This window comes from Calypte anna, chromosome 4 (genome assembly GCF_003957555.1).
Source record: "Calypte anna isolate BGI_N300 chromosome 4, bCalAnn1_v1.p, whole genome shotgun sequence".
Lineage (NCBI taxonomy): Eukaryota > Metazoa > Chordata > Aves > Apodiformes > Trochilidae > Calypte > Calypte anna.
Window position 1 is genome coordinate 11,531,176 of NC_044247.1, and position 18,077 is coordinate 11,549,252.

The 18,077-nt window shown below is 48.9% G+C and overlaps 1 protein-coding gene across 1 annotated transcript; it reads right to left on the bottom strand.

Moving 5' to 3' along the window:
* Positions 1-5,874: 5,874 nt before the first annotated feature.
* Positions 5,875-8,106, bottom strand: GPR174 (G protein-coupled receptor 174). Its single transcript, XM_008493737.2, has one exon. It carries the CDS (start codon positions 7,750-7,752, stop codon positions 6,772-6,774), a length of 981 nt encoding a protein of 326 aa, XP_008491959.2. The 5' UTR covers positions 7,753-8,106; the 3' UTR covers positions 5,875-6,771.
* Between the last annotated feature and the right edge of the window lie 9,971 nt (positions 8,107-18,077).

Sequence of the window (18,077 nt, forward strand, 5' to 3'; positions counted from 1 at the left end):
CCACAGAGGGATGAATCTACAGTTTCCACTTGATCAAAAATTCCTTGGTGAGGAGGAGGAGGTGTGTGGGGTTTCCTGGCTCTGGGGGGTGGTGTTCTCAGTGCTGACTTCACTCTCACTTGACAGGAGATCATTCACCTCGGTTTCTCTGCCTCTGGTGGTCACAGCTGCTTTGTCACCTCCTGTTCTCAGCCCCTTCCACTGCTCAGAGAAATCTGGGGGATGCAGAAGCCACCATTCAGGCTGCCCTGCCCCTTCCCAGTGTGAAGCTGGAGGCAGTTTGGGTTTGGCATCCTCATCATGGTGAAAAAAGAACAAAACCAGGCGAAGGAAAATCAGACAGAAACGTTGGTGCTTCCGTGGTTGTGGGCTGAGCTGGAGCTGCTGGCTCTTCAGTTTGTGGTCTGCAAAGCAATGAAAGCTTTGCTGCTTCTCTGCTCCTTCTGTGCTGCTGTATAAGCCACCACTTTCCTTGTTGTCTAAGGTCCTTCTGCTCTCATCAAAGCTTCTGTGGTGCTGCTCTTGGCCATTCACTGACCATCACTGAATGGGTGGGTGCCTGGGTGGCTGAGGAGCAGGAGCAATGCTCCAAAAACACTGCCACTGCCTGCCTGAAATCCTTCAGGTTTGCTGGGGTGGAGGCAGCTTGGAAGTAGACGTGTGTGTTGGGGTTGAGGAAAGGTTGCACCTAGAATTGCTGACTGCTGGGGTATTTCTGAGGCCCTGTTTTCACCCTGGATTAAGACCCTTGATTTTCAGTAGGGAAATGACTCAGTAAATGGAGGGGAAACGAGGTCTCTGGCTGAGAGCCTGAGTGTAGGAGAAAGAAATGAGCTCCAGATCTCAAAAACTTGTATTTCATCTATAAATCTACTTGCAGATATGCAAGATATGTGCTTTTAGCTTTTCATAGCCTCTCAGTATCTGTTGTTTCTTAATGGAGTCAATGGTTTCCCTCACCAAAACTCTTTTGCTCTCTAAGCATCATTTGATTTTTTTTTTTTTTTTTTTTAATTTACAGTTTTTTAAAAAGCAGCCAAACAAAAGCTACTTGCCAAAAAACCCCAGTGCCACAAAAGAAACATGGGTTCTGTCTACAACAGAACAGGGAGATTCTGGGGAGTTAGACCTGGTGCTGTGTTGTGGGTTTCCTGTCTCCTTCTACAGAAAAGCATCACTGGTGGCTGCTGTAGAAGATCCCACTGAATGAGGAAGCAGCTAAAGAGCTTTTGAGCTAAATGCCACCAGGATTTGAGATCTCATGGGAACCATCTGGGATGGCTCAGCCAGGGGCAAATGCACCCAGAAGGAGAAACTTTGGGTGCAGGCACTTGCAGGAGCTGTGGTGCTGCTGCTGTCTTTGGGCAGCAAAGGAAGGGAACTTGAGCAGAGTGGCATCAAAATTAAAATCTTGATGATTGTACCTCAAGCACTTGCTGCCACCTGAAGCCTCCAAAAGGTTTTATTTCTCCTCTCCATTTAACTCCACGCTGACTCCCTGTCTATGCCCAGCAGCATGTTGCTGCTCTGGGTTTTATAGTCTGTTAACCATCAAGAACAGGCTGGGATGTGGGGCTTTGGTGGTTCACTTAAATAAGAAACCTCTCATTAAACTAGAAACTCCAAACTCTCTGAGTTGTAGCTTCTGGTTTAGGTCTCCTGGGAAGCTCTCTGACCACAAGGAGATACCATTGCTTTAAATATCAGTTAGGTCATAGTGGAGTTTGTGCAAGATAATGACACTGAATCACAAGACTGATAAACAGGCTGGCAACAGAATGGGGAAACGAGTCAGCCAAGAGGAGTTTAGGTGGGTTAAAAACTTGGAAATAGAGTTTTTCCTCTGTGAGTCCTGGGAGGACAAGCTGGCTGGGGAGGTACTTGGAGCTGATGTTGTGGTTGGTGAAAGCCATGACCATCACTTAGCTGGAGACCCACCAAGATATTCACTTCTTACATCACTGGGAAGAGGGGTAGGCAGATGAGTGAAAGGATGTATTCATTCTCATAATTCTTTGTGACATTCAGTGATGTCTTTCTGGTTCACCCTACCTTTGTTGGTTGTTCTGGGTTTTCAGTTTTTTCTAGGTTTAGGGGGAAGAGAAGCAGGGATCGAAGGGAACTTGAGCAGACTGGCATCAAAATTACAATCTTGATGATTTTTTGTACCTCAACCACTTGCTGCCACCTGAAGCCTCCAAGAGGTTTCATTTTTCCTCTCCATGCTGACACCCCTGTGTATGCCCTGGCAGAGGACTGGTTCTGACTGGGATGAGGACTTGATTTTGGGTCTGACTTATGCTAAAAGAGGCTCTGGGCCCACCTGAGGATGTTGCCAGACTGGCTTGCTTAGAGGTAGCTGCTGCTCAGTCAGCACCCCCACAAAGGCAGGATGGAGATTCCTTAAAATAGAGCTCCAGCTGCCACCAAAAAAACCTCACCCAGACCCTCCCAGCACTGGGGGTGTTTGTGGAGTCTGTCCTGTGCTGGTTTGATGTCAGGTACAGAAACAGAGCTGGAAGCAGGAGCGAGCTCTTCCCCTGTCAGTAGGCACTGAGCACCAAAAATCATGTTTTCCCTGTTCCCTGTAGCCAGGAGCAGCTCACCAGGCTGTGACCTTCTCTTTCTCTCCTGCTGCTCTGATGGAGGAGCAGAGGCTGTTCTCATACCAGAGAAGGACATTTTCCTAGAGCAGCAAACATTACAGAAACACTGGAGGGAAGAAATCATGGCAAAGGCAGAGATCCCTCTACTCATCTGCTCATTTCACCTGGAAGGTTGTGTTGTCACCCCAAGTTTTCCAAATCCTCTCCTTTACTGGTCCCAACAAACCCCTTACCCCAAAGCAGCTGTTGCAGATGTGTTCTGTTTTTTTATTACTATTTTATTCTTTGTGGCTTTAAGTAACTGGATCTCTTTTCAAATTCAGGACTTTTGGGGCATTAATGTATGTCATAGTGATCATATTTACACAGAGCTCATCTTATCAGCCCAAATGTTGGAGCTGCTCTGCCCTGACTTAACTGGCAATGTGACCAGATAGTTCCAGCTTATCTGCTCTCTTTTTCTCAGGGTATTTATCAAACCATCTCTGTCAAAATTTTATCTTTGTCTTGTTTTTTGTACTGAATGGGGTTGACTTGCATCTAGGTCAGTAGCTGTGGATTTTCTTGAAGGTGTTGAGGTCTGAGTGGTGTCCAGCAGCACCGTGCCTGACACTCTGGGGGCCTTCGTGGCCAGCAAGCTGGTTTTGTGATGCTGGGGACACTGCTAATTTTTAGCCTTTGCCAGCAATGTGAAAATGAAGTAAACTGTCAAGTAAAAAGTGTCAGAGTTTGCTGCTGGTGCAGCCTTAACCAGAGCAGAAAAATCTACCACCAGCTACAGAGAAATGGGGAGTCTGCTCAGGGTGTTGAGCAACCAGGTGACAGAATAGCAAATAAAATCTAGTGTTGCTAACATAAAAGGTGTTTATGGGAGAAGAAACCCTCTGCTTAGGTAAGAAGAGTTGCAAATCAGATTTTCCCATGAAAAAAGGAGAAATTTTGAGTTGTAGGGGTAGCTCATGGGCAGTGGCTGGTGATGGCAGGGGGTCTGAAGAGGACATTGGAAATGTCACATCAGAACGGGGCTCAGCTCCCACCCAGGAGGTGGCTGAGGGTGCTGAGCATGGGCCAGACCTCACCCCTGCCAAGGCAGGAGGTGTGCAGGGGAGGTGAAAAGGGAACTGTCACTGGGGGTACAAGAGGAAGGGACACTGACAGCTCAAAGCTGAGACATTTCTGAGTAGTGTACATGCAAATAAAATAGGGAATTCATTGCCACCAAACTCAGGGGTTTGGTGGGTTTAGGTGAACATTCATCAAGCAGGTTGGAAAAAAACTTTTCATGGCTCTGGAGAAAGATGCTTCCAGTGAAGCTGCAGGAAACCCCACAGCTGAGGCTGCCTGTACTCAGGGAGGGTTGCAGCACACCAGTGGCTTTGATGGCCCAAAGGCAACCATCTTGGGAAGGTCTGGAGAGGAGAAGGGGAAGCGGGGCAGCTGTGTGCTCCCCCAGCAGCCTGGGCTTGCCAGGACAGCTTGAAGTCTCAATATGCAAAAAAAACCAGAACACCAAAAACCCAAACCTCAACGAACCCTGTCGTGCCTCTTGTGGTGATGAGAGTGACACGGGAAGCTGTGAGGTGGGATGAAATTGTCTGTACTTGTTCCACTTTCCCTGGCACATGGGTTTGGAGGCTGTGAGGGGGTTCGTGGAGATGGGGGGAGCTGCAATCTGCAGCCTTTGGAAACTCCCCGAGAGCTCTCTGCTCCCACCCAGAACTCTGTCATCCTCATTCTCCTTGTTCCCTGTATCCATAAGGCTTCCCCTAAATAATCAGTGCTTCTTCTGAGCAGCTTAAGATCCCCAAACATCTCCTGAGACCTTCCCTGCCACAATACCTTTCCTTTTGCCCCAGCACAAATGAAAATTAACTCTGTGGCAAAAAGGTTCAGCACGAGGTCCACCTGGTGAAGTGGTTGGAATTCTCAGCAAGAACCCAACCTCTTGGGGCAGAGTTGCTTCTCCAGCAACCAGAAGGAGGATTTTGTGAAGAATAAAGGGGATGTTTGGTGGGTGATGGCTCAAGCACAGGCTGGTATAGTGAGACCCATTAGCAGGGTCTGGAAATACACTTTGTGTTGATTTAAGTAACCTCTTGGTTCTCCAGATGTATCCGTGGCAAAGTCAGCCAAGGAGTGGTGAGACCTCTGCCAAGCAAAGCCCCCCGGCAGCAGAAGAGCTGTGGCAGGGGGAGAGGAGGCAAATCTCTTCTAAATGGGGCTCCTGTGAGCTGCCACCACTATTTCACCAGACTTCCTGTGAGAAGAGGCCGTTGGTGCTCATCTTAAGAAACCCCATTGCCATGGCAACGGGGGAAAAAAGAGCTCCTGCAGCACCCACAGCGTGTTCAAGGTGGGGAAAACTTCAGCTTCTTGAGGTTTTGCTCATTGAACAATTTCTGAACTTCTGACACCACTTTGTGTGACAGCTTTTTTTCCCCTCAGATGCTAAAAGTAGATCTGGGGGTGGTGTTTGTACAGGGCCGTGGTGCTCCCAGAAGGGATGGTGATGGGCTGGGGCTGGCCTTCAGCTGTAGGAATCCACCTTCCCTTGGGAAACCTCTGATGGGGGGGTAGGTGAGGTGCTGCACTGTGGCTTGTCCCTTTGCAAACCAGGATTTTGCAAGGAGGTGGTTAAAATAATTTTGACAAGACATTTAAAATGTTCTATGGGTGCTCAAGAGGTGTCAGCAACCTCCGTGCTACCACAAGTTGGTCTTTGTGAGACAAGAATTACATCTAAAAATAATATGCAAAGGGGTTTTTCTTAATCATATACAACAGGAAATAAAAAAATAGATGTTTTTTTGATTGCTGTGACCAAATTGCAGCATACTGCATGGTTTCCATGTCCTGGCAGTGCTTAGCCAACATGTTTGGGTACAGACACACAGGATTTAGATAAGGATAAGGTGGTGGAATTTTATTTAAGAGAAGGGTTTTTAAACAGAAGGAGAAAAAAAACAGGTTTTCTGTGTTCCAAAATTCTGGGATTCACATAATTATTCTACAAAAAAATATATTCTTTCATAAATTAAATCTATAAAGCGACATTTGCATTAAATAAAGTCAGATGCTGTCACTGTGTTTTTTCATTTCAAAATGCAACATCTCAAACGTTCACAGAAATACAAACTTTAAAAGAAGGTGCAAATGAAACAGCAGTGAAGCCTGGAGCTTCTGTTGTTTTGATTTTACAGAAATTATTATTAAAAATGCATCCATGTTTGAGCCTTCTTTAAAAAATCCCTTGGAGATGGGTGGGTGACACCTTTGACTTTGCTTTAAAGAGTTCATATTGTAGAAAAATGTTGGAAGGTTTGGTTCCTCTGACTGTTCTTTTTCACACTGCTGTTAATGATGAGTGGATGTGATGGTGCAGGGTCAGTTATCTGTGAAAGGGAAATAATTTGCCCCATCTTTGGTGAAAAGAGGACCTGAAAGGTGTGATGGAGATCTGGCCTGGGTAATTAAAGCATATCCAAGGCAGTGCTAATGGCTTCACACTTAGGGCTTTTGAGCCAGAAATGGGAACTGAGGGCAGAAAAACATCCCCTGAACACTTCAATGACTTTGTGATGTGAGGGGTTATGTGATTTGCTACACCCCAGAATGGGAGCTTTGTTAATTATTTACATGGCAAATCCTTACTCTGCTGCCTCTGTAGTCAGTGTGGCTTAAGGGAAGCTCTTGGCACTCTGCAGAGAAATTAGTCATTGTTGGACTGTCTTTTGCTTCAGGAATACACAATATTGTGCCATCTACTAACTTTTAAAATCAAATTATTTCTGCAGGACCCCCAGAATCTTTGCTGCCTCCTGAGGAAGGCAGGGTGCCTCACCAGGACCTGGCTGGGTCTGATGGTCCTATCATTGGTACCAGAGAGCTGGTATCAGTCCTCCTGCTGCTGGAGAAATAGGGCCCGAGGGAATTACACAGTAATTATTTATGTTTCTATTCAGGGAAAATTGGAACCAAAATATTATATAAGCACATTTTCAGTCAAGTGGGGACTTGGGGGCTTTTTTCTCTGCCCCTCACTGGGATCAGAAGTTTGTCTGAGTCTTCACTCACAGTGTCCCAGGGGGAAAAAAAAAAAATGGGGCCAAACCCCCAAATATAGTGAACATTTGAATTCCTGGCAAGCATCTGGGGAAGGGCAGCACTAATAGTCCATGGTGTCCGTCCTGAGCACAGCTCTGGTGTGTTTCCTGATGTAAGCCAGGGTGTGGAGCTGGATGCTGTCCTGCAAATCCTGCCTGGAAAGGCGTCTCCTGAACTCATCTGTTGTAAAGTAGTAGATGACTGGGTCCACACAGGAGTTCAGGCTGGCAAGGCACAGGGCTACAGCGTGGAACACAGAGATCACCTTCTGGGCACACCCATTCTCAATTTTTTTGGTTTTGACAAAGAAATCCAGAGGGAAGCTGATGTGGTAAGGTGCAAAGCAAATCAGAAAGACCAGAGCGCAGGTGAGAATCATCTTCAAAGCTTTCTTTTTCTCTCCGAGGTCATGTGAAGCAGAATTTTTTTCTTTTAGTGATAAGATGGTCTTCCAGGAGCAGTAGAGGATGATGATGAGGGGCGTGACGAAGCCCAGCAGCTCCCCTGTTGTCACCATGGCAATGGAGGTGGGGAGGCCAATTTGTGCCACGGGGAGGTCCACGAAACACGTGTTGTTAGCATCCCTCTGGAGCCTGAGGAGTGGGAAAGGCAAACAGCCAACGCAGACCAGCACCCAGCCCAGGATGCTGATGTACACATCACAGATGCGTCTGCAGTCACTGAATTTGAAGGGGTGCATGAGGAAGAGGTAACGCCTGACACTGATGCAGACCAAGAAGTAGATGCTTGCGTACATGTTGACGTACTTCAGGTAGAAGCAGAGCATGCAGAGGCCTCTTCCAAACTCCCACGTCCCTGTCAAGTAGTAAAAAATCCTCAGGGGCAAGGACAAAACCTGCCATAAGTCAGCGATGGCTAAATTGATCATGAATATCACGGCCCTTTTAGTTTCTTTCATGTACCCGTAGAAGACCCAGAGGGCCAAGGTGTTTCCTATCAGTCCAGGGATGAGGATGAAGGTGTATGTAATGGCGTAGTAGGGTTTGAGGTCTGTTTCAGTGCAGGTGGAGTCGTTGGTCATGGTTGTGCTCCAGACCCGTGCTCAGCCCCAGCATGGTAACATCTTCCTCACCCACATCCTGCAGCTCCCTTGTCCTTACTTTCTTGGGGTATTGCTTACCAGGCCATGGGGTCCACTCAGAGGAAGAGCTTTGGTAGGGGAGAGGACTTTAGTTAAAATCCTGCTCATGTGCTTTGCTCATGCTCCTTCTCTGGAGTCCCCAGACCTCGCTCCTCTCCTTGCAGGATGGACAGGGAGGGACCCACACACATTGTCCTCTGCCAGAGCAGTCAACAGCTTGCCCCTGTAACTGCACCTCTGTCACCTTTTGGGTGGCATTTCAGCCTCTTCTCTCAACACAGAAGCTTGGACCTGCAGCTGGGAGACAAAAAGTGCAGTTACAACCTGGCAGGGAGCCCCAGAGCAAGAGAAAAGCAGGAAAAGCTGTGGAGGGCAGTAGGAGCATCCCTTTGATAGGAACCTATTGCTCGTGACACCCCGGGTGCCCAGCTCTTCTCCTCCCCTGAGGAATCAATGGAAAATGTGTTTAATTGCTGCTACAAACCAAACCAGAAGTCAGCCCTGCTCTCAGGGGGCATTTAACTCACTGCTAGGTTTCTCCAGCTGCATCTTTCCCAGCTTTTCCACATCTGGATCTCCCTTTACCTGTGGGGCTGTTGGGCTCCCCATGCCCAAGGACTGTTCCTCCCGGGCAGAAGGAGCAGCACTCCAGAGGTTAATGTTCCTCCTTTCTTCCTAGGAAAGCCCTTCAGGAATTTCCCACCCACACCAGGGCTGTTGGCAGCCCAGAAGAGAGAACAAAATCTGCTCTTCGTGTCAGTGAGTCTGACACACACACGCCTGAGAAATGAACATTTTCCATCGGAGCAGCCACGGGGTGGAAGTCCCAAGTTGGTGGCTTTCACCAAACCAGGGTCAGCTTTTTGATTTGTCTTTCATAAAGAAAACATAAAACATATTCGTGTGTAAGCTGGGACAGCTGGCCCACTTATGAAACACGTTTTGCTACAGAGCTGCCTCTAGCATGTAAAATTTGACTTGTTTCTAAGTGTGCTTTGACTTTTCTTTATCCATCTTGTGCATGTGGCTGCTGTGGCTGTTGGAAATACCAGATCTTGTCACTAAGGTGACTGGAGGTGGGCTTTGTTTTAAAGTTGTTTGCATGATAAGCTGCTGATGTTATCTGAATGTGTCAGACATTTAAAAAAAAAACAACAACCAACCCACCAAGCCCAGATCTGAGATATACAGAGGAAATTCAGATCTCTGCTTCAACATAAAGAATTAACCTACAGGCCTCAGTGAGAGAAGTTTGGAGGTACCAACCAAGGTGCCAGAGGCACATTTACAAAGGCAAAATTACATCCTGCTGCAATCCCTGATGGTTTTTGCCTCTGCTTTGAGGTGTGGGCATCAAAATGTGAACATTTATTACTGGAGCTGATGTTCAACATTGTCACTGTGACTGCACCAAGGCTTTGAAATAGCTTTAGGTGGGAACAGAAAATCTTCTAGAAGAGAAAACAGTCCGGGGAGGCAGCTTTTCTCCATCTATTTGTGTCATGCCTCTTGCATACCATTGAGTGATGAGCCCAATGACACTGAGGTGTCCTCCTTTTTTCCAGGGAGCCAGTAGAGCAAAACAGTTGGTGGGATAATCCCATTAAACTTCAGGAGCCACAATTAATAAGCTGTGCAGCTAATTAGCCTGCAGTTTAAAGCCTTTCCCGTTCTCTTATCAAGATAAACCACGGCAACAGGAGGAGAATCTGCACTTTGGAAATCCCGAGCTGCCGGGTTGGGCCCAAAGTGTTGTGTGAAAACCAACAGGATGCTAAAAAAAGCCCCAGAAAGAGGAAATCTTTGCTCGCAGGCTCCGCACCCGCTTCCCCCCAGCGCAGGGGTGGCTGCGATGGGAGGTGCCAGGACCAGGACCACCCCCACCCCAGGCTCCCTCTGGGGGGGCTTCATCCCCCGTTTCACCAAGGAGACCCCGATGAAGATTTTTTTTTTCGTTTGTACTTAAGGAACAGGAAGCAGCCAGGGGGGTTTTGTAGTCAGGCATTGCAAGCATCCCTCCCTGATGCCAGGGGAAGCTGGGTGGGGCTTTTGCACCCTATTTTCTCCCCGGTGAAGGGGAAGCTGTGTGGACCCATGTGCCCCACCTCAGGGCCCATCACACCCTCATGAGGAGGGGGCTTCTCACCTGAGGGTGGTTACAGGGGGTTGGGTCAGCTCAGGACCCTCATTACCAAATCCTGAGGGTTTTATCCCAGGAAGCAAAGCCAGAGCAGGTGTTAAAAAGCCAACTGGGGGGGAGGAGAAGCTCTTCAACCAGCTCAGGAGAAAGCAGCCCATGGCCTGGGGTCTGTTCACTGAGTTGTTCTGGTTGGAGAAGATCTTTAAGGTCATCAAATGTTTGTTTGTAGCAGCATCAGGACAGGTCCTGTCCTGGAGCTCAGGTCCTTGGACACCCCAGGATGCTGTCCAGGACCTCCTGCTCCCTCTCAGCCTGGCCAAATCCTGCTCCTGAGCACAGTCCTTACAAGGACCGGAACTGGCCCAGGTAAGTGGTGGGTGTAAAGGTACCCATGGGTGTTGGGGAACTGCTGTAAAAACAACAAAATCCTGTGTCAGAGGTGATGGGAACACAGTGGCAGCTGGTGCTGTGCCTGGCACCCTGGAGTCACATTCTGACTTACCCCTGGGGCAGGCTAGGCTGAGGCCTCACTTCTTTCTGTCTTTTCTTCTCCTCTGCAGCCTAAAATAAAAAGAGAACATGTGGAAGGATAATTTCAAATAGAAATTTAGTTTCCTGTGCTGCAGTGGCTTCTGTCCCTCCCTGTCTGGTCCCTGTGGGGACACAGGGGTTGGCTTGGGGACCAGAGGAGGGCAGGGGTGTCCTGTACCCACTGGTTTTCTGTGTCCCCTGAAGTGCTGCTGTCCTGTTTTGGCAGGGGTAGCTGCTCGTAGTAGTAATAATTAATAGGAATTCAGTGAAAACAGAACTGTCAGAAATAGAAGCTGATCATTGCACTGGGTTGCTTTTTAGTTCTCTTAAAAACCATCAGGAGGAAGGATAAAGGCTCTGGGTCCCATTGGCAGCATCCTCCATCCCTCCTGAGCATCTCCCCTTCACCCACCCTCATTCTCCAGGCTGCTGGAATATATTTGCTAAGGTTCCATTTGCAAAGCCACCAAGTGATCTTGACTCAGTCCCTGAGTCCCTGTTCACCCCATCCAATTTCTGTGATTACCTGAGCTCTCAGGCACTGAAGGGAGTGAATATTTGTGCTGGGGAAAAAAAAACAAACAGCAAATCATCCAAGATTTTACAGCTTAGGCCTGTGGGGCATTGGCACAGTGGAATGAAAATGATTTTTTGTTATTTCAGTAATTTATCATTTGCTCATATTGAAGGTAACTGAATGTTTCTGTGGCCTGGCCACCCTCTGCCTTGCCCCTGCTCCCTGCCTTTTCACCCCTGTCCCTCCTGGGAGCTGCTGGCATCTCCTTGAGGGGAGACTCCCCCTCTGGCATGAAAAGTTTGGGAAGGAGCTGCAAGGCTGGAGCTCTGGGAGCTCCCTGGGAACTGGGGCTTTGAGTCAGGCAGGGACACTGGAGGGAATTCGGCTGGGTAAATTCCAAGAAAAATTATTCCAAGGACAAAATAGAAGTGCTGGTTTAATGCCATGTGAAATGGGCTGCTTCCACCTTTTAATCCTTTGTAAAAGCTCTTGTCTTTCTTTGTTAATCCTAGCTAAAAAGGGGGAAAAGGATAATCCCCGAGCAGAAGCGTTGTGTATTCAACTCATCCTCCACTCCTCTGCTCCCTTCCTGGCACATCCCAAGCACCAAACCCAGGAGTTTTCCACCCAAACCATCCATGCACACCCCTGGGGATGACACAGCCTTGGGGATCAGGATGGGAGAGCAGTGGTGGCACAGGAAAACCTGCCAGGGACAGTGGAAGGAAGTGGAAAACTGCTGGTGGCAGGTTAGCATCCTGCCTCCCAGCAACAGAGCACTTAAAAAACCCCCAAAACATTGGACAAATCCAACGCCAAGAGAGAAATGAGTAAATCAGACTGGTTGTCCCCATGCTGGTGGCCTTAAAATGTCCCTGTTCAGAGCAGGCCCTTTGCAGTGGGGTTTGCAGTGTTTAAGACTCCCTGCACTTGGGGTTGTTCTCAAACACAGCTTCATGATGCTCATTGCCAGGGACAGAAAACAGGGTTTGAAACTCCATGGATGGTTGTTTTGGCTTCAGCTCTGCCCCTCCTCTCCCCTGGGGACGTGGAGCATCTTGTGAGCCCCTGGAGGAGCTCGTTCTCCTGATAAATGGAGCTATCAGCTCCTTGCTCATCCCTGCCCTTTGCCTGCATCTCCCTGAATTTTGGAGGTTCAGGGGTCGGTGGTTCACACTGCACCCTCCTCTCCCTCCTTGAGCCATCTCCATCCCCTCTCACCACTTCTACTGAGGGTAAGAAGAGGCACCAAACCCATCCAAAAAAAAAACCAAACCCAAAACAAAAAAACCCAAAAAAAAAAAAGCCCCTAACTTAAACCCTTTAGCCTGACTCAAAGAGATAACCTGGGGTGAGAGAGGATGGGTCCTACCGTTGCTGTCTGGGTGGGATGCTCTGCTGTCACCCTCGTAGGATGCTCTGCTGTGACCCCAGGGGTGCTGCCGGGTCCCCACCCCGAGTGAAGTGCAAAGCAAAAGTGGAAGTGCCTGGAGCAGCCGCTCTGCCCGCAGGAGGGGAGGGGGCAGGACCGGGCCGGGCCCTTTCTTTCTTTCTATAGCTGTCTGTGTGTATATACGGAGGTGCTGTGGGTTCCGGGGGGGTTTTGGAAAAGGTGGTGGCGTGGTGGTACCTCTCTGCCATGATGCTGGGAGGGGGAGTTTGACCCCCAGTGCCCCTTCTACCACAGACACAGAGCTAGTGAGGCTGCATCCTTCCTCATCAATAGTTTTCCTCTCCCTTCCCCAGCCCTCTGGGAAAGATTCCTTCACCCTCATCTGGCTGTTCTTGCCCCAGCACAGTGGGTCCTGGCACCCCCATCCCTGAAGAGTGTTCCCCTCTGGTCTGGGCCCCCTCCCCCCATAGCAGGAGGTTCTCTGGGGTTATTTTCTTGTTCAGTGGGATCTCTGCAGCTGGTGAGGAGCAAAGCAGGGCCAGAGCTGAGGTCTCTTCTCATCCAAGGGATGCTTGTCCCACGAGCTGGTGTCACTTGTCACCCTGTCTCCGATGGCATCAGCAGAGGGTGGCACTGGCTGCTCAGGGACTTCTAGAAAGCAGCACTTGTGTAGTTATCCATCCAGGGATTCAAACTCAGGAAGTGTGAAATGTATTATTTTAGGACCATGGAGGAGTCTTGATTCAATTGGTTATTATTAAAAATTCACCTTTTTAATGAACAGTTTCTGGAGCAGTTCAACCTAAAATGGTGTCGGGGACTGAAGCAGCATTTGGGGTGCAAAACCTGAGCTGTGCTTGCCAGGACCTCCTGGCAGCCACCTCTGCTGTGCTTTCAAATTTTGCAAGGTGTTTTCACCAGAATGATTTAAAAACAAAAACTTTTCCTTTTCGCCCACCCCAAAACCCTGTGCTGTGAATCCTGGGAACCTTCAGGCTCTGCTCCTGTCTCTCTGTGTGACCCTACCAGCCCCCTGGCTCTGCAAGTTGGTCCAAGGGCTTGGACACTTTAGCAGATAACAAAATTGAGGCCAGTCCCAAGAATAACAGCAGTGCTACCCCCCTGCCATGGCTGCACAGCACCTGGCCTCTGGAGATGATGTCTTTCTCTTTTCTTTTTCTTTTCTTTTCCCCACCAAACGTGTGATGGGTGCTCAGTTTCACACTTTCATTTCCACAGAAGCCAGGCTGTTTATAAGAAAGCCCAACCTGTGCCTGTATTCACTGTAGGGATAGACTTAGTTTCAAAAAACACCATTTGGGGAGCATAACCATATCCTGTTTTGCTGCTGCCATGCTCTGTGTGCAGCTGCTGAGCATCACCCAGCCTGGTTCCCATCAACCTGGGGGCTCAGCCCCTTCTTGGGGTGGGTGGGAACCTGGGGGTCCTTTACCAGCAGTGGAATGGGAGTCTGAGTTGTAGTGTCCCCTGGCATGGGGTGCACAGTGGTGGCAGTGCCTGGACCCTCCCCAAACCTGCCAGGCTTGAGGCCACCAAAAACCAGGAGAACTTGGAGCTGGGCATAGAATCAATCACAACACAATTGTTTTTACAGCATCAGGCAAAATTTTATCTGATGTTTTTCTTTTATATCACTTGTATTTAATCTTATTCCTCACATTTTTATCTTGTGAAAGTTGGAAATGTTCAGTTCATCTAAGCTTCTGCCTTGGGACCTTGCAGGGCATCCTTGGGGAGGAACAGTGATGGGCATCCTGTGCTGAGGGGCTTTAACATAAACAATTGCAGAGAATCAGTTGTGAGGGTCCCCTCCCCACCTGCCTGGGGACATTTGGCTGGGAGAGGACCTGGGAAGGGCAGGAGGATGTTGGGCAGGGGACAGGTGGTTCCAGGGCTGTGCTGGGCTTTCTGGAGCACGTTCTGGGCACCTTTCTAGAGTGCTCTGTAGGGAGTTTTCTAGAGAATGCTCTGGAACTCTTTCTGGACTGCTCTTGCTCTAGATCACTGTCTAGAGATCTCTATGGACAGTCTTGTAGACTGCTTTTTGGGCACCTTTCTAGAGCTTTTCTTACAGAACTTTCTAGGTGATTTTGGAGCACTTTCTAGATGTCTGTCTAGAGCAGCTTCCAGACAGCTTTCAAGGCACTTTTCTGGAGCACTTTCCAGATACCTTTCTAGAGCTTTACCTTGATTGATTTCTGGTCCATTTCCCATCCACTGCTCTAGAACTCTTTCTAAAGTGCTCTAGGTAACTTTCTAGACATATTTCTGGATAGCATTCCAGATGGCTTTATAGAGATTTTCCTATAGGGCTTTCTAGATACTTTCTAGAAGTTTTCCTAGAGTGCTTTCTCTGTCAATTTCTATGTTTTTCTGGAGCACTTTCTAGGTGCATTTCTAGAGCTCTTTCTGGAGTGCTTCCCAGACGTGGCTTTGCTGCTTTCCCTGGGGGCTAAAATGTCCTGGACTTTCCTCCCCAGCCTCCCTGCCTTCCCTACCTGCCTACAGCAGGGAAATTTGCTTTAAAGCACACACAAACCAACCCCCATCAGGAGGAGAAGGAGGAGGAGGAGGGGGCATGGCAATTCCTGCTGGGAAGGACTTGCTGACTGCTGCAAGGTTGAGGCTTTGCTCCCCCTCCCCGTCCTGAATGTGCCTCTGACATCCATCCCAAAGCCCTTTCCCCTCTGCCAGGAACAGGAGCAGGGAAGGAAGGGACAGTCCTGGGGCTACACCATGCTGCTGGCCCCTCAGACACACTTGGGCTTTGCAGGGTGCTGCTGGCTGAGGCCAGGAATAAAATAAATAATAATAAAAAAGTAGCAATAATAAAATAAAACAACTTGGCCAGGTCTCTGATGAACTCATGGCTGTCTGGAAAACCACTCCCTGGCTCAGCTTTGCTTTAAAGCAGCAAAATTTTCTTCCTGTGCCTTGAGGTTGTGCTTCAGAAGCTGCTGGCGTGTTGGGGTGTTTGTGCCTTTACCAGGCACTGTGGGTTTGGGTTTTTTCTTTTGGTGTGAGGTGGGTGGATGGAGAAGCAGCTGGTTGCCAGCAGTGGTGGCAATTAGCCCCGTGTCAAAAGCCATCAGAGCCTGAGCCTCTCTGGTGTGCTGAGAGCTCTGAGTGGTTTTCCAGAGGCAAAATCACTTTGCTAGGGCTGGACTGGAAGTGTGTGGTCATGGAGGGAGGAAAAAAGGTATTTTTAGCAAAGAGAAAAGCAACCTTCCCTCCTGCCCTGCCCTGAAAAGTCTTGTGCACAGGAGACATCTCGGATATTCCTAAATTCTGAATAATCTGGGGTACCCCCTGTGCAGAGGGGGGTGTGTGGGTATGGATGGGTGAAATAAGCAGGTTTAGTCAAGCCAGGCATAAGGGGTTAAGCTGCACAGAATAATGAATTGGATGTGAAAATCTGAGGATATGTGGATGTCATTGGTGCTGGGCTGCCCATCCCTGCATCCCAGTGAGAGCTGGGGCTGGGTGAGGATGGGCTTTGGGTGCTGTTACCTCTGCTCCCACTGGTGACACTGTGGCCAGGGGCTGAAATATTTAACCTGGCAAATGCTGAGGCTAAAGGCAGCACTGGGACTCATTGCTGCTTGCTTTTGCTGTGGGAATAAAAGGTTGAATGCCCCCAGGTGATGACTTTGAGAAAGAAATCCTGAACATTCCTGAATCCCCCTGCCCTCTCCTCCTCCATGGCACCTCCCAGGTTCTTGCTCTCCCTTTTCCTCAGCCTTGAGTTTTTCTCCTGTCTCTCACCTTGGTCTGGGCAAAGCAAACCCTCAGCCCAGCAGCCTCGTCACTCCTTAGGGGCAATGTGTGGCCAGGCATCCCCCTCAGTGTCCCCCATACCCCAACCCAGCTCCCACATCCCTGCACCAGGGACCAGCAGCATCCCTGTCCCCCCTCTTCCTCCCCCATGTGACATTCAGGTGGCAGAGCTCCTGCTGACCCAAATCCCCACACTTTGGGTCCCAGCACCCAGCCAAGGTGTTTGTTGTGCTGGAACTTGGGGGCTGTGATCAAACCAAGGGGCTGGCAGGGGTCTTGTGGCCTCTGATGGGACTGCACTGGGAAAAGGATAATTCCTCAGGGCTTGGTTTGTGTAAAACCCAACAAAAATTCTTCCCATCAGAAGCATCTTACCCAGGAAGGGTTTTTTTTTTTCTTTTCTGTATTTTGGATGCAACCCATGGTGCAGACAGGGTGGGGGGTGATGGGCTCACCCTGGGTGAGGGTCACTGCTGTATTTCCATGGGTCAGTCAGAATTTTGGGGCTATTTTCTCTTTCCTTTTAGGAAGGAGGGGGGGGAGGGGTTTTCTCTTTGCAGAAAATTCAGAGAAGCTCCTCAGTCTGAAAAAAAAGGTAGAATCCTAGGGGTAACTGGAGTTACTGGGAAACCTGGAGCTGCCAGGAAGGCAGGAGCTTTGTGGTTGGTCAGCAGAGCTTATAAATATCTCCTTGTGGTTCTTGAGGGCTACCTGGATGCCCACCTCAACCACTCAGGGCTGTCCATTCCCTAAAGGCACTCAGAGGCTAAAACCAGGCTCCTGGGGAAGGTGCTGGAGCTGAGTCTTGCTGGGCTCAGGGAGGTTTTGCTTGGGTTTCCTGTTTTGCCCATGCACACTGCTGGGTTGGTGCCATCTGAAGAAGCTTTTTTCAGCCTTTTTTTTATTTATTTCTTCCTTACCCCAAGCAAGAAATGAAATAATTTCCTTTTTTTTTTTTTTTTTTTTTTTTTAAATGTGAAAGGAGGTGGGAAGATCTGAGCTGCAGCTTCATTGTGTTTTCTGCCTGTCTGAGGGGTTTTTGCCAGTCTGTGGCAGTCTGTAAGGACCAGGGCAGGTTTTTCCAGGTTGTCTTCTTCACCTCCCCTTCTCTTTCCAAGACCAAACTTGGCAAGGAAAGGGTCAACCGTCTCCTGCTCCCCATTTCCCAGAAATGCTTCAAGGGTTGGAAGTCTGCATCCAATCACCAGAAAAGCTGTTTCCTATCAACCCCCCCTCTGCCTATATTTATTTAAATAATTCTCTGGGTGTTTTTTTAGTGTTGCAGTTGTTGATGCCTTTGCCTAGAATGAGGAAACCTCCTGTGCTGGGCACTGGGTGAGGTGGCAAAGGGGCCTCTCTGAGCCCCACAGTGGGCTCCCCCCCCAGCTGCAGTTTGTGCAGTCCTGGTGCATAATGAGACCATTTACAAGCACTTAAAAATACCCACGATGCTAAAATACATCTTGAGATCATTTTATTTCCTCCCGAGCTTTTGAAGCCTTAAGGATGCACTCGGGTTGGTTTTGTAAACTTCTCTCAGTACCCAGCAAAGGCTGGGACCTTTTTCTGTTTTTTAAAGCAAAACAGGGAGGCTTGGATACCACCTTAATCTGCAGCCACAGCCTTTAGCAAAAGGCCAAGCAGCACCAGACACAAGAAATGGCAATGTCAGCCACTTCTGTGGCTCGGCCTGGGTCTCTCTGAGCTGATGTGGTCTGGGAGATATCCCTCATCCCTCATCCTTCCTTCTCTTTGCTCCTGGTGTATCCAGTGACAGTCTGGCTCTGACCCCCCATAAGGATCTGAGCATCCCATAGCTCCCCGGGGTCAGGGGGCTCAGCTCCAGGTGCCTTTTTTAACCCAGTGGGTTGGAAAACTCCTTTTAA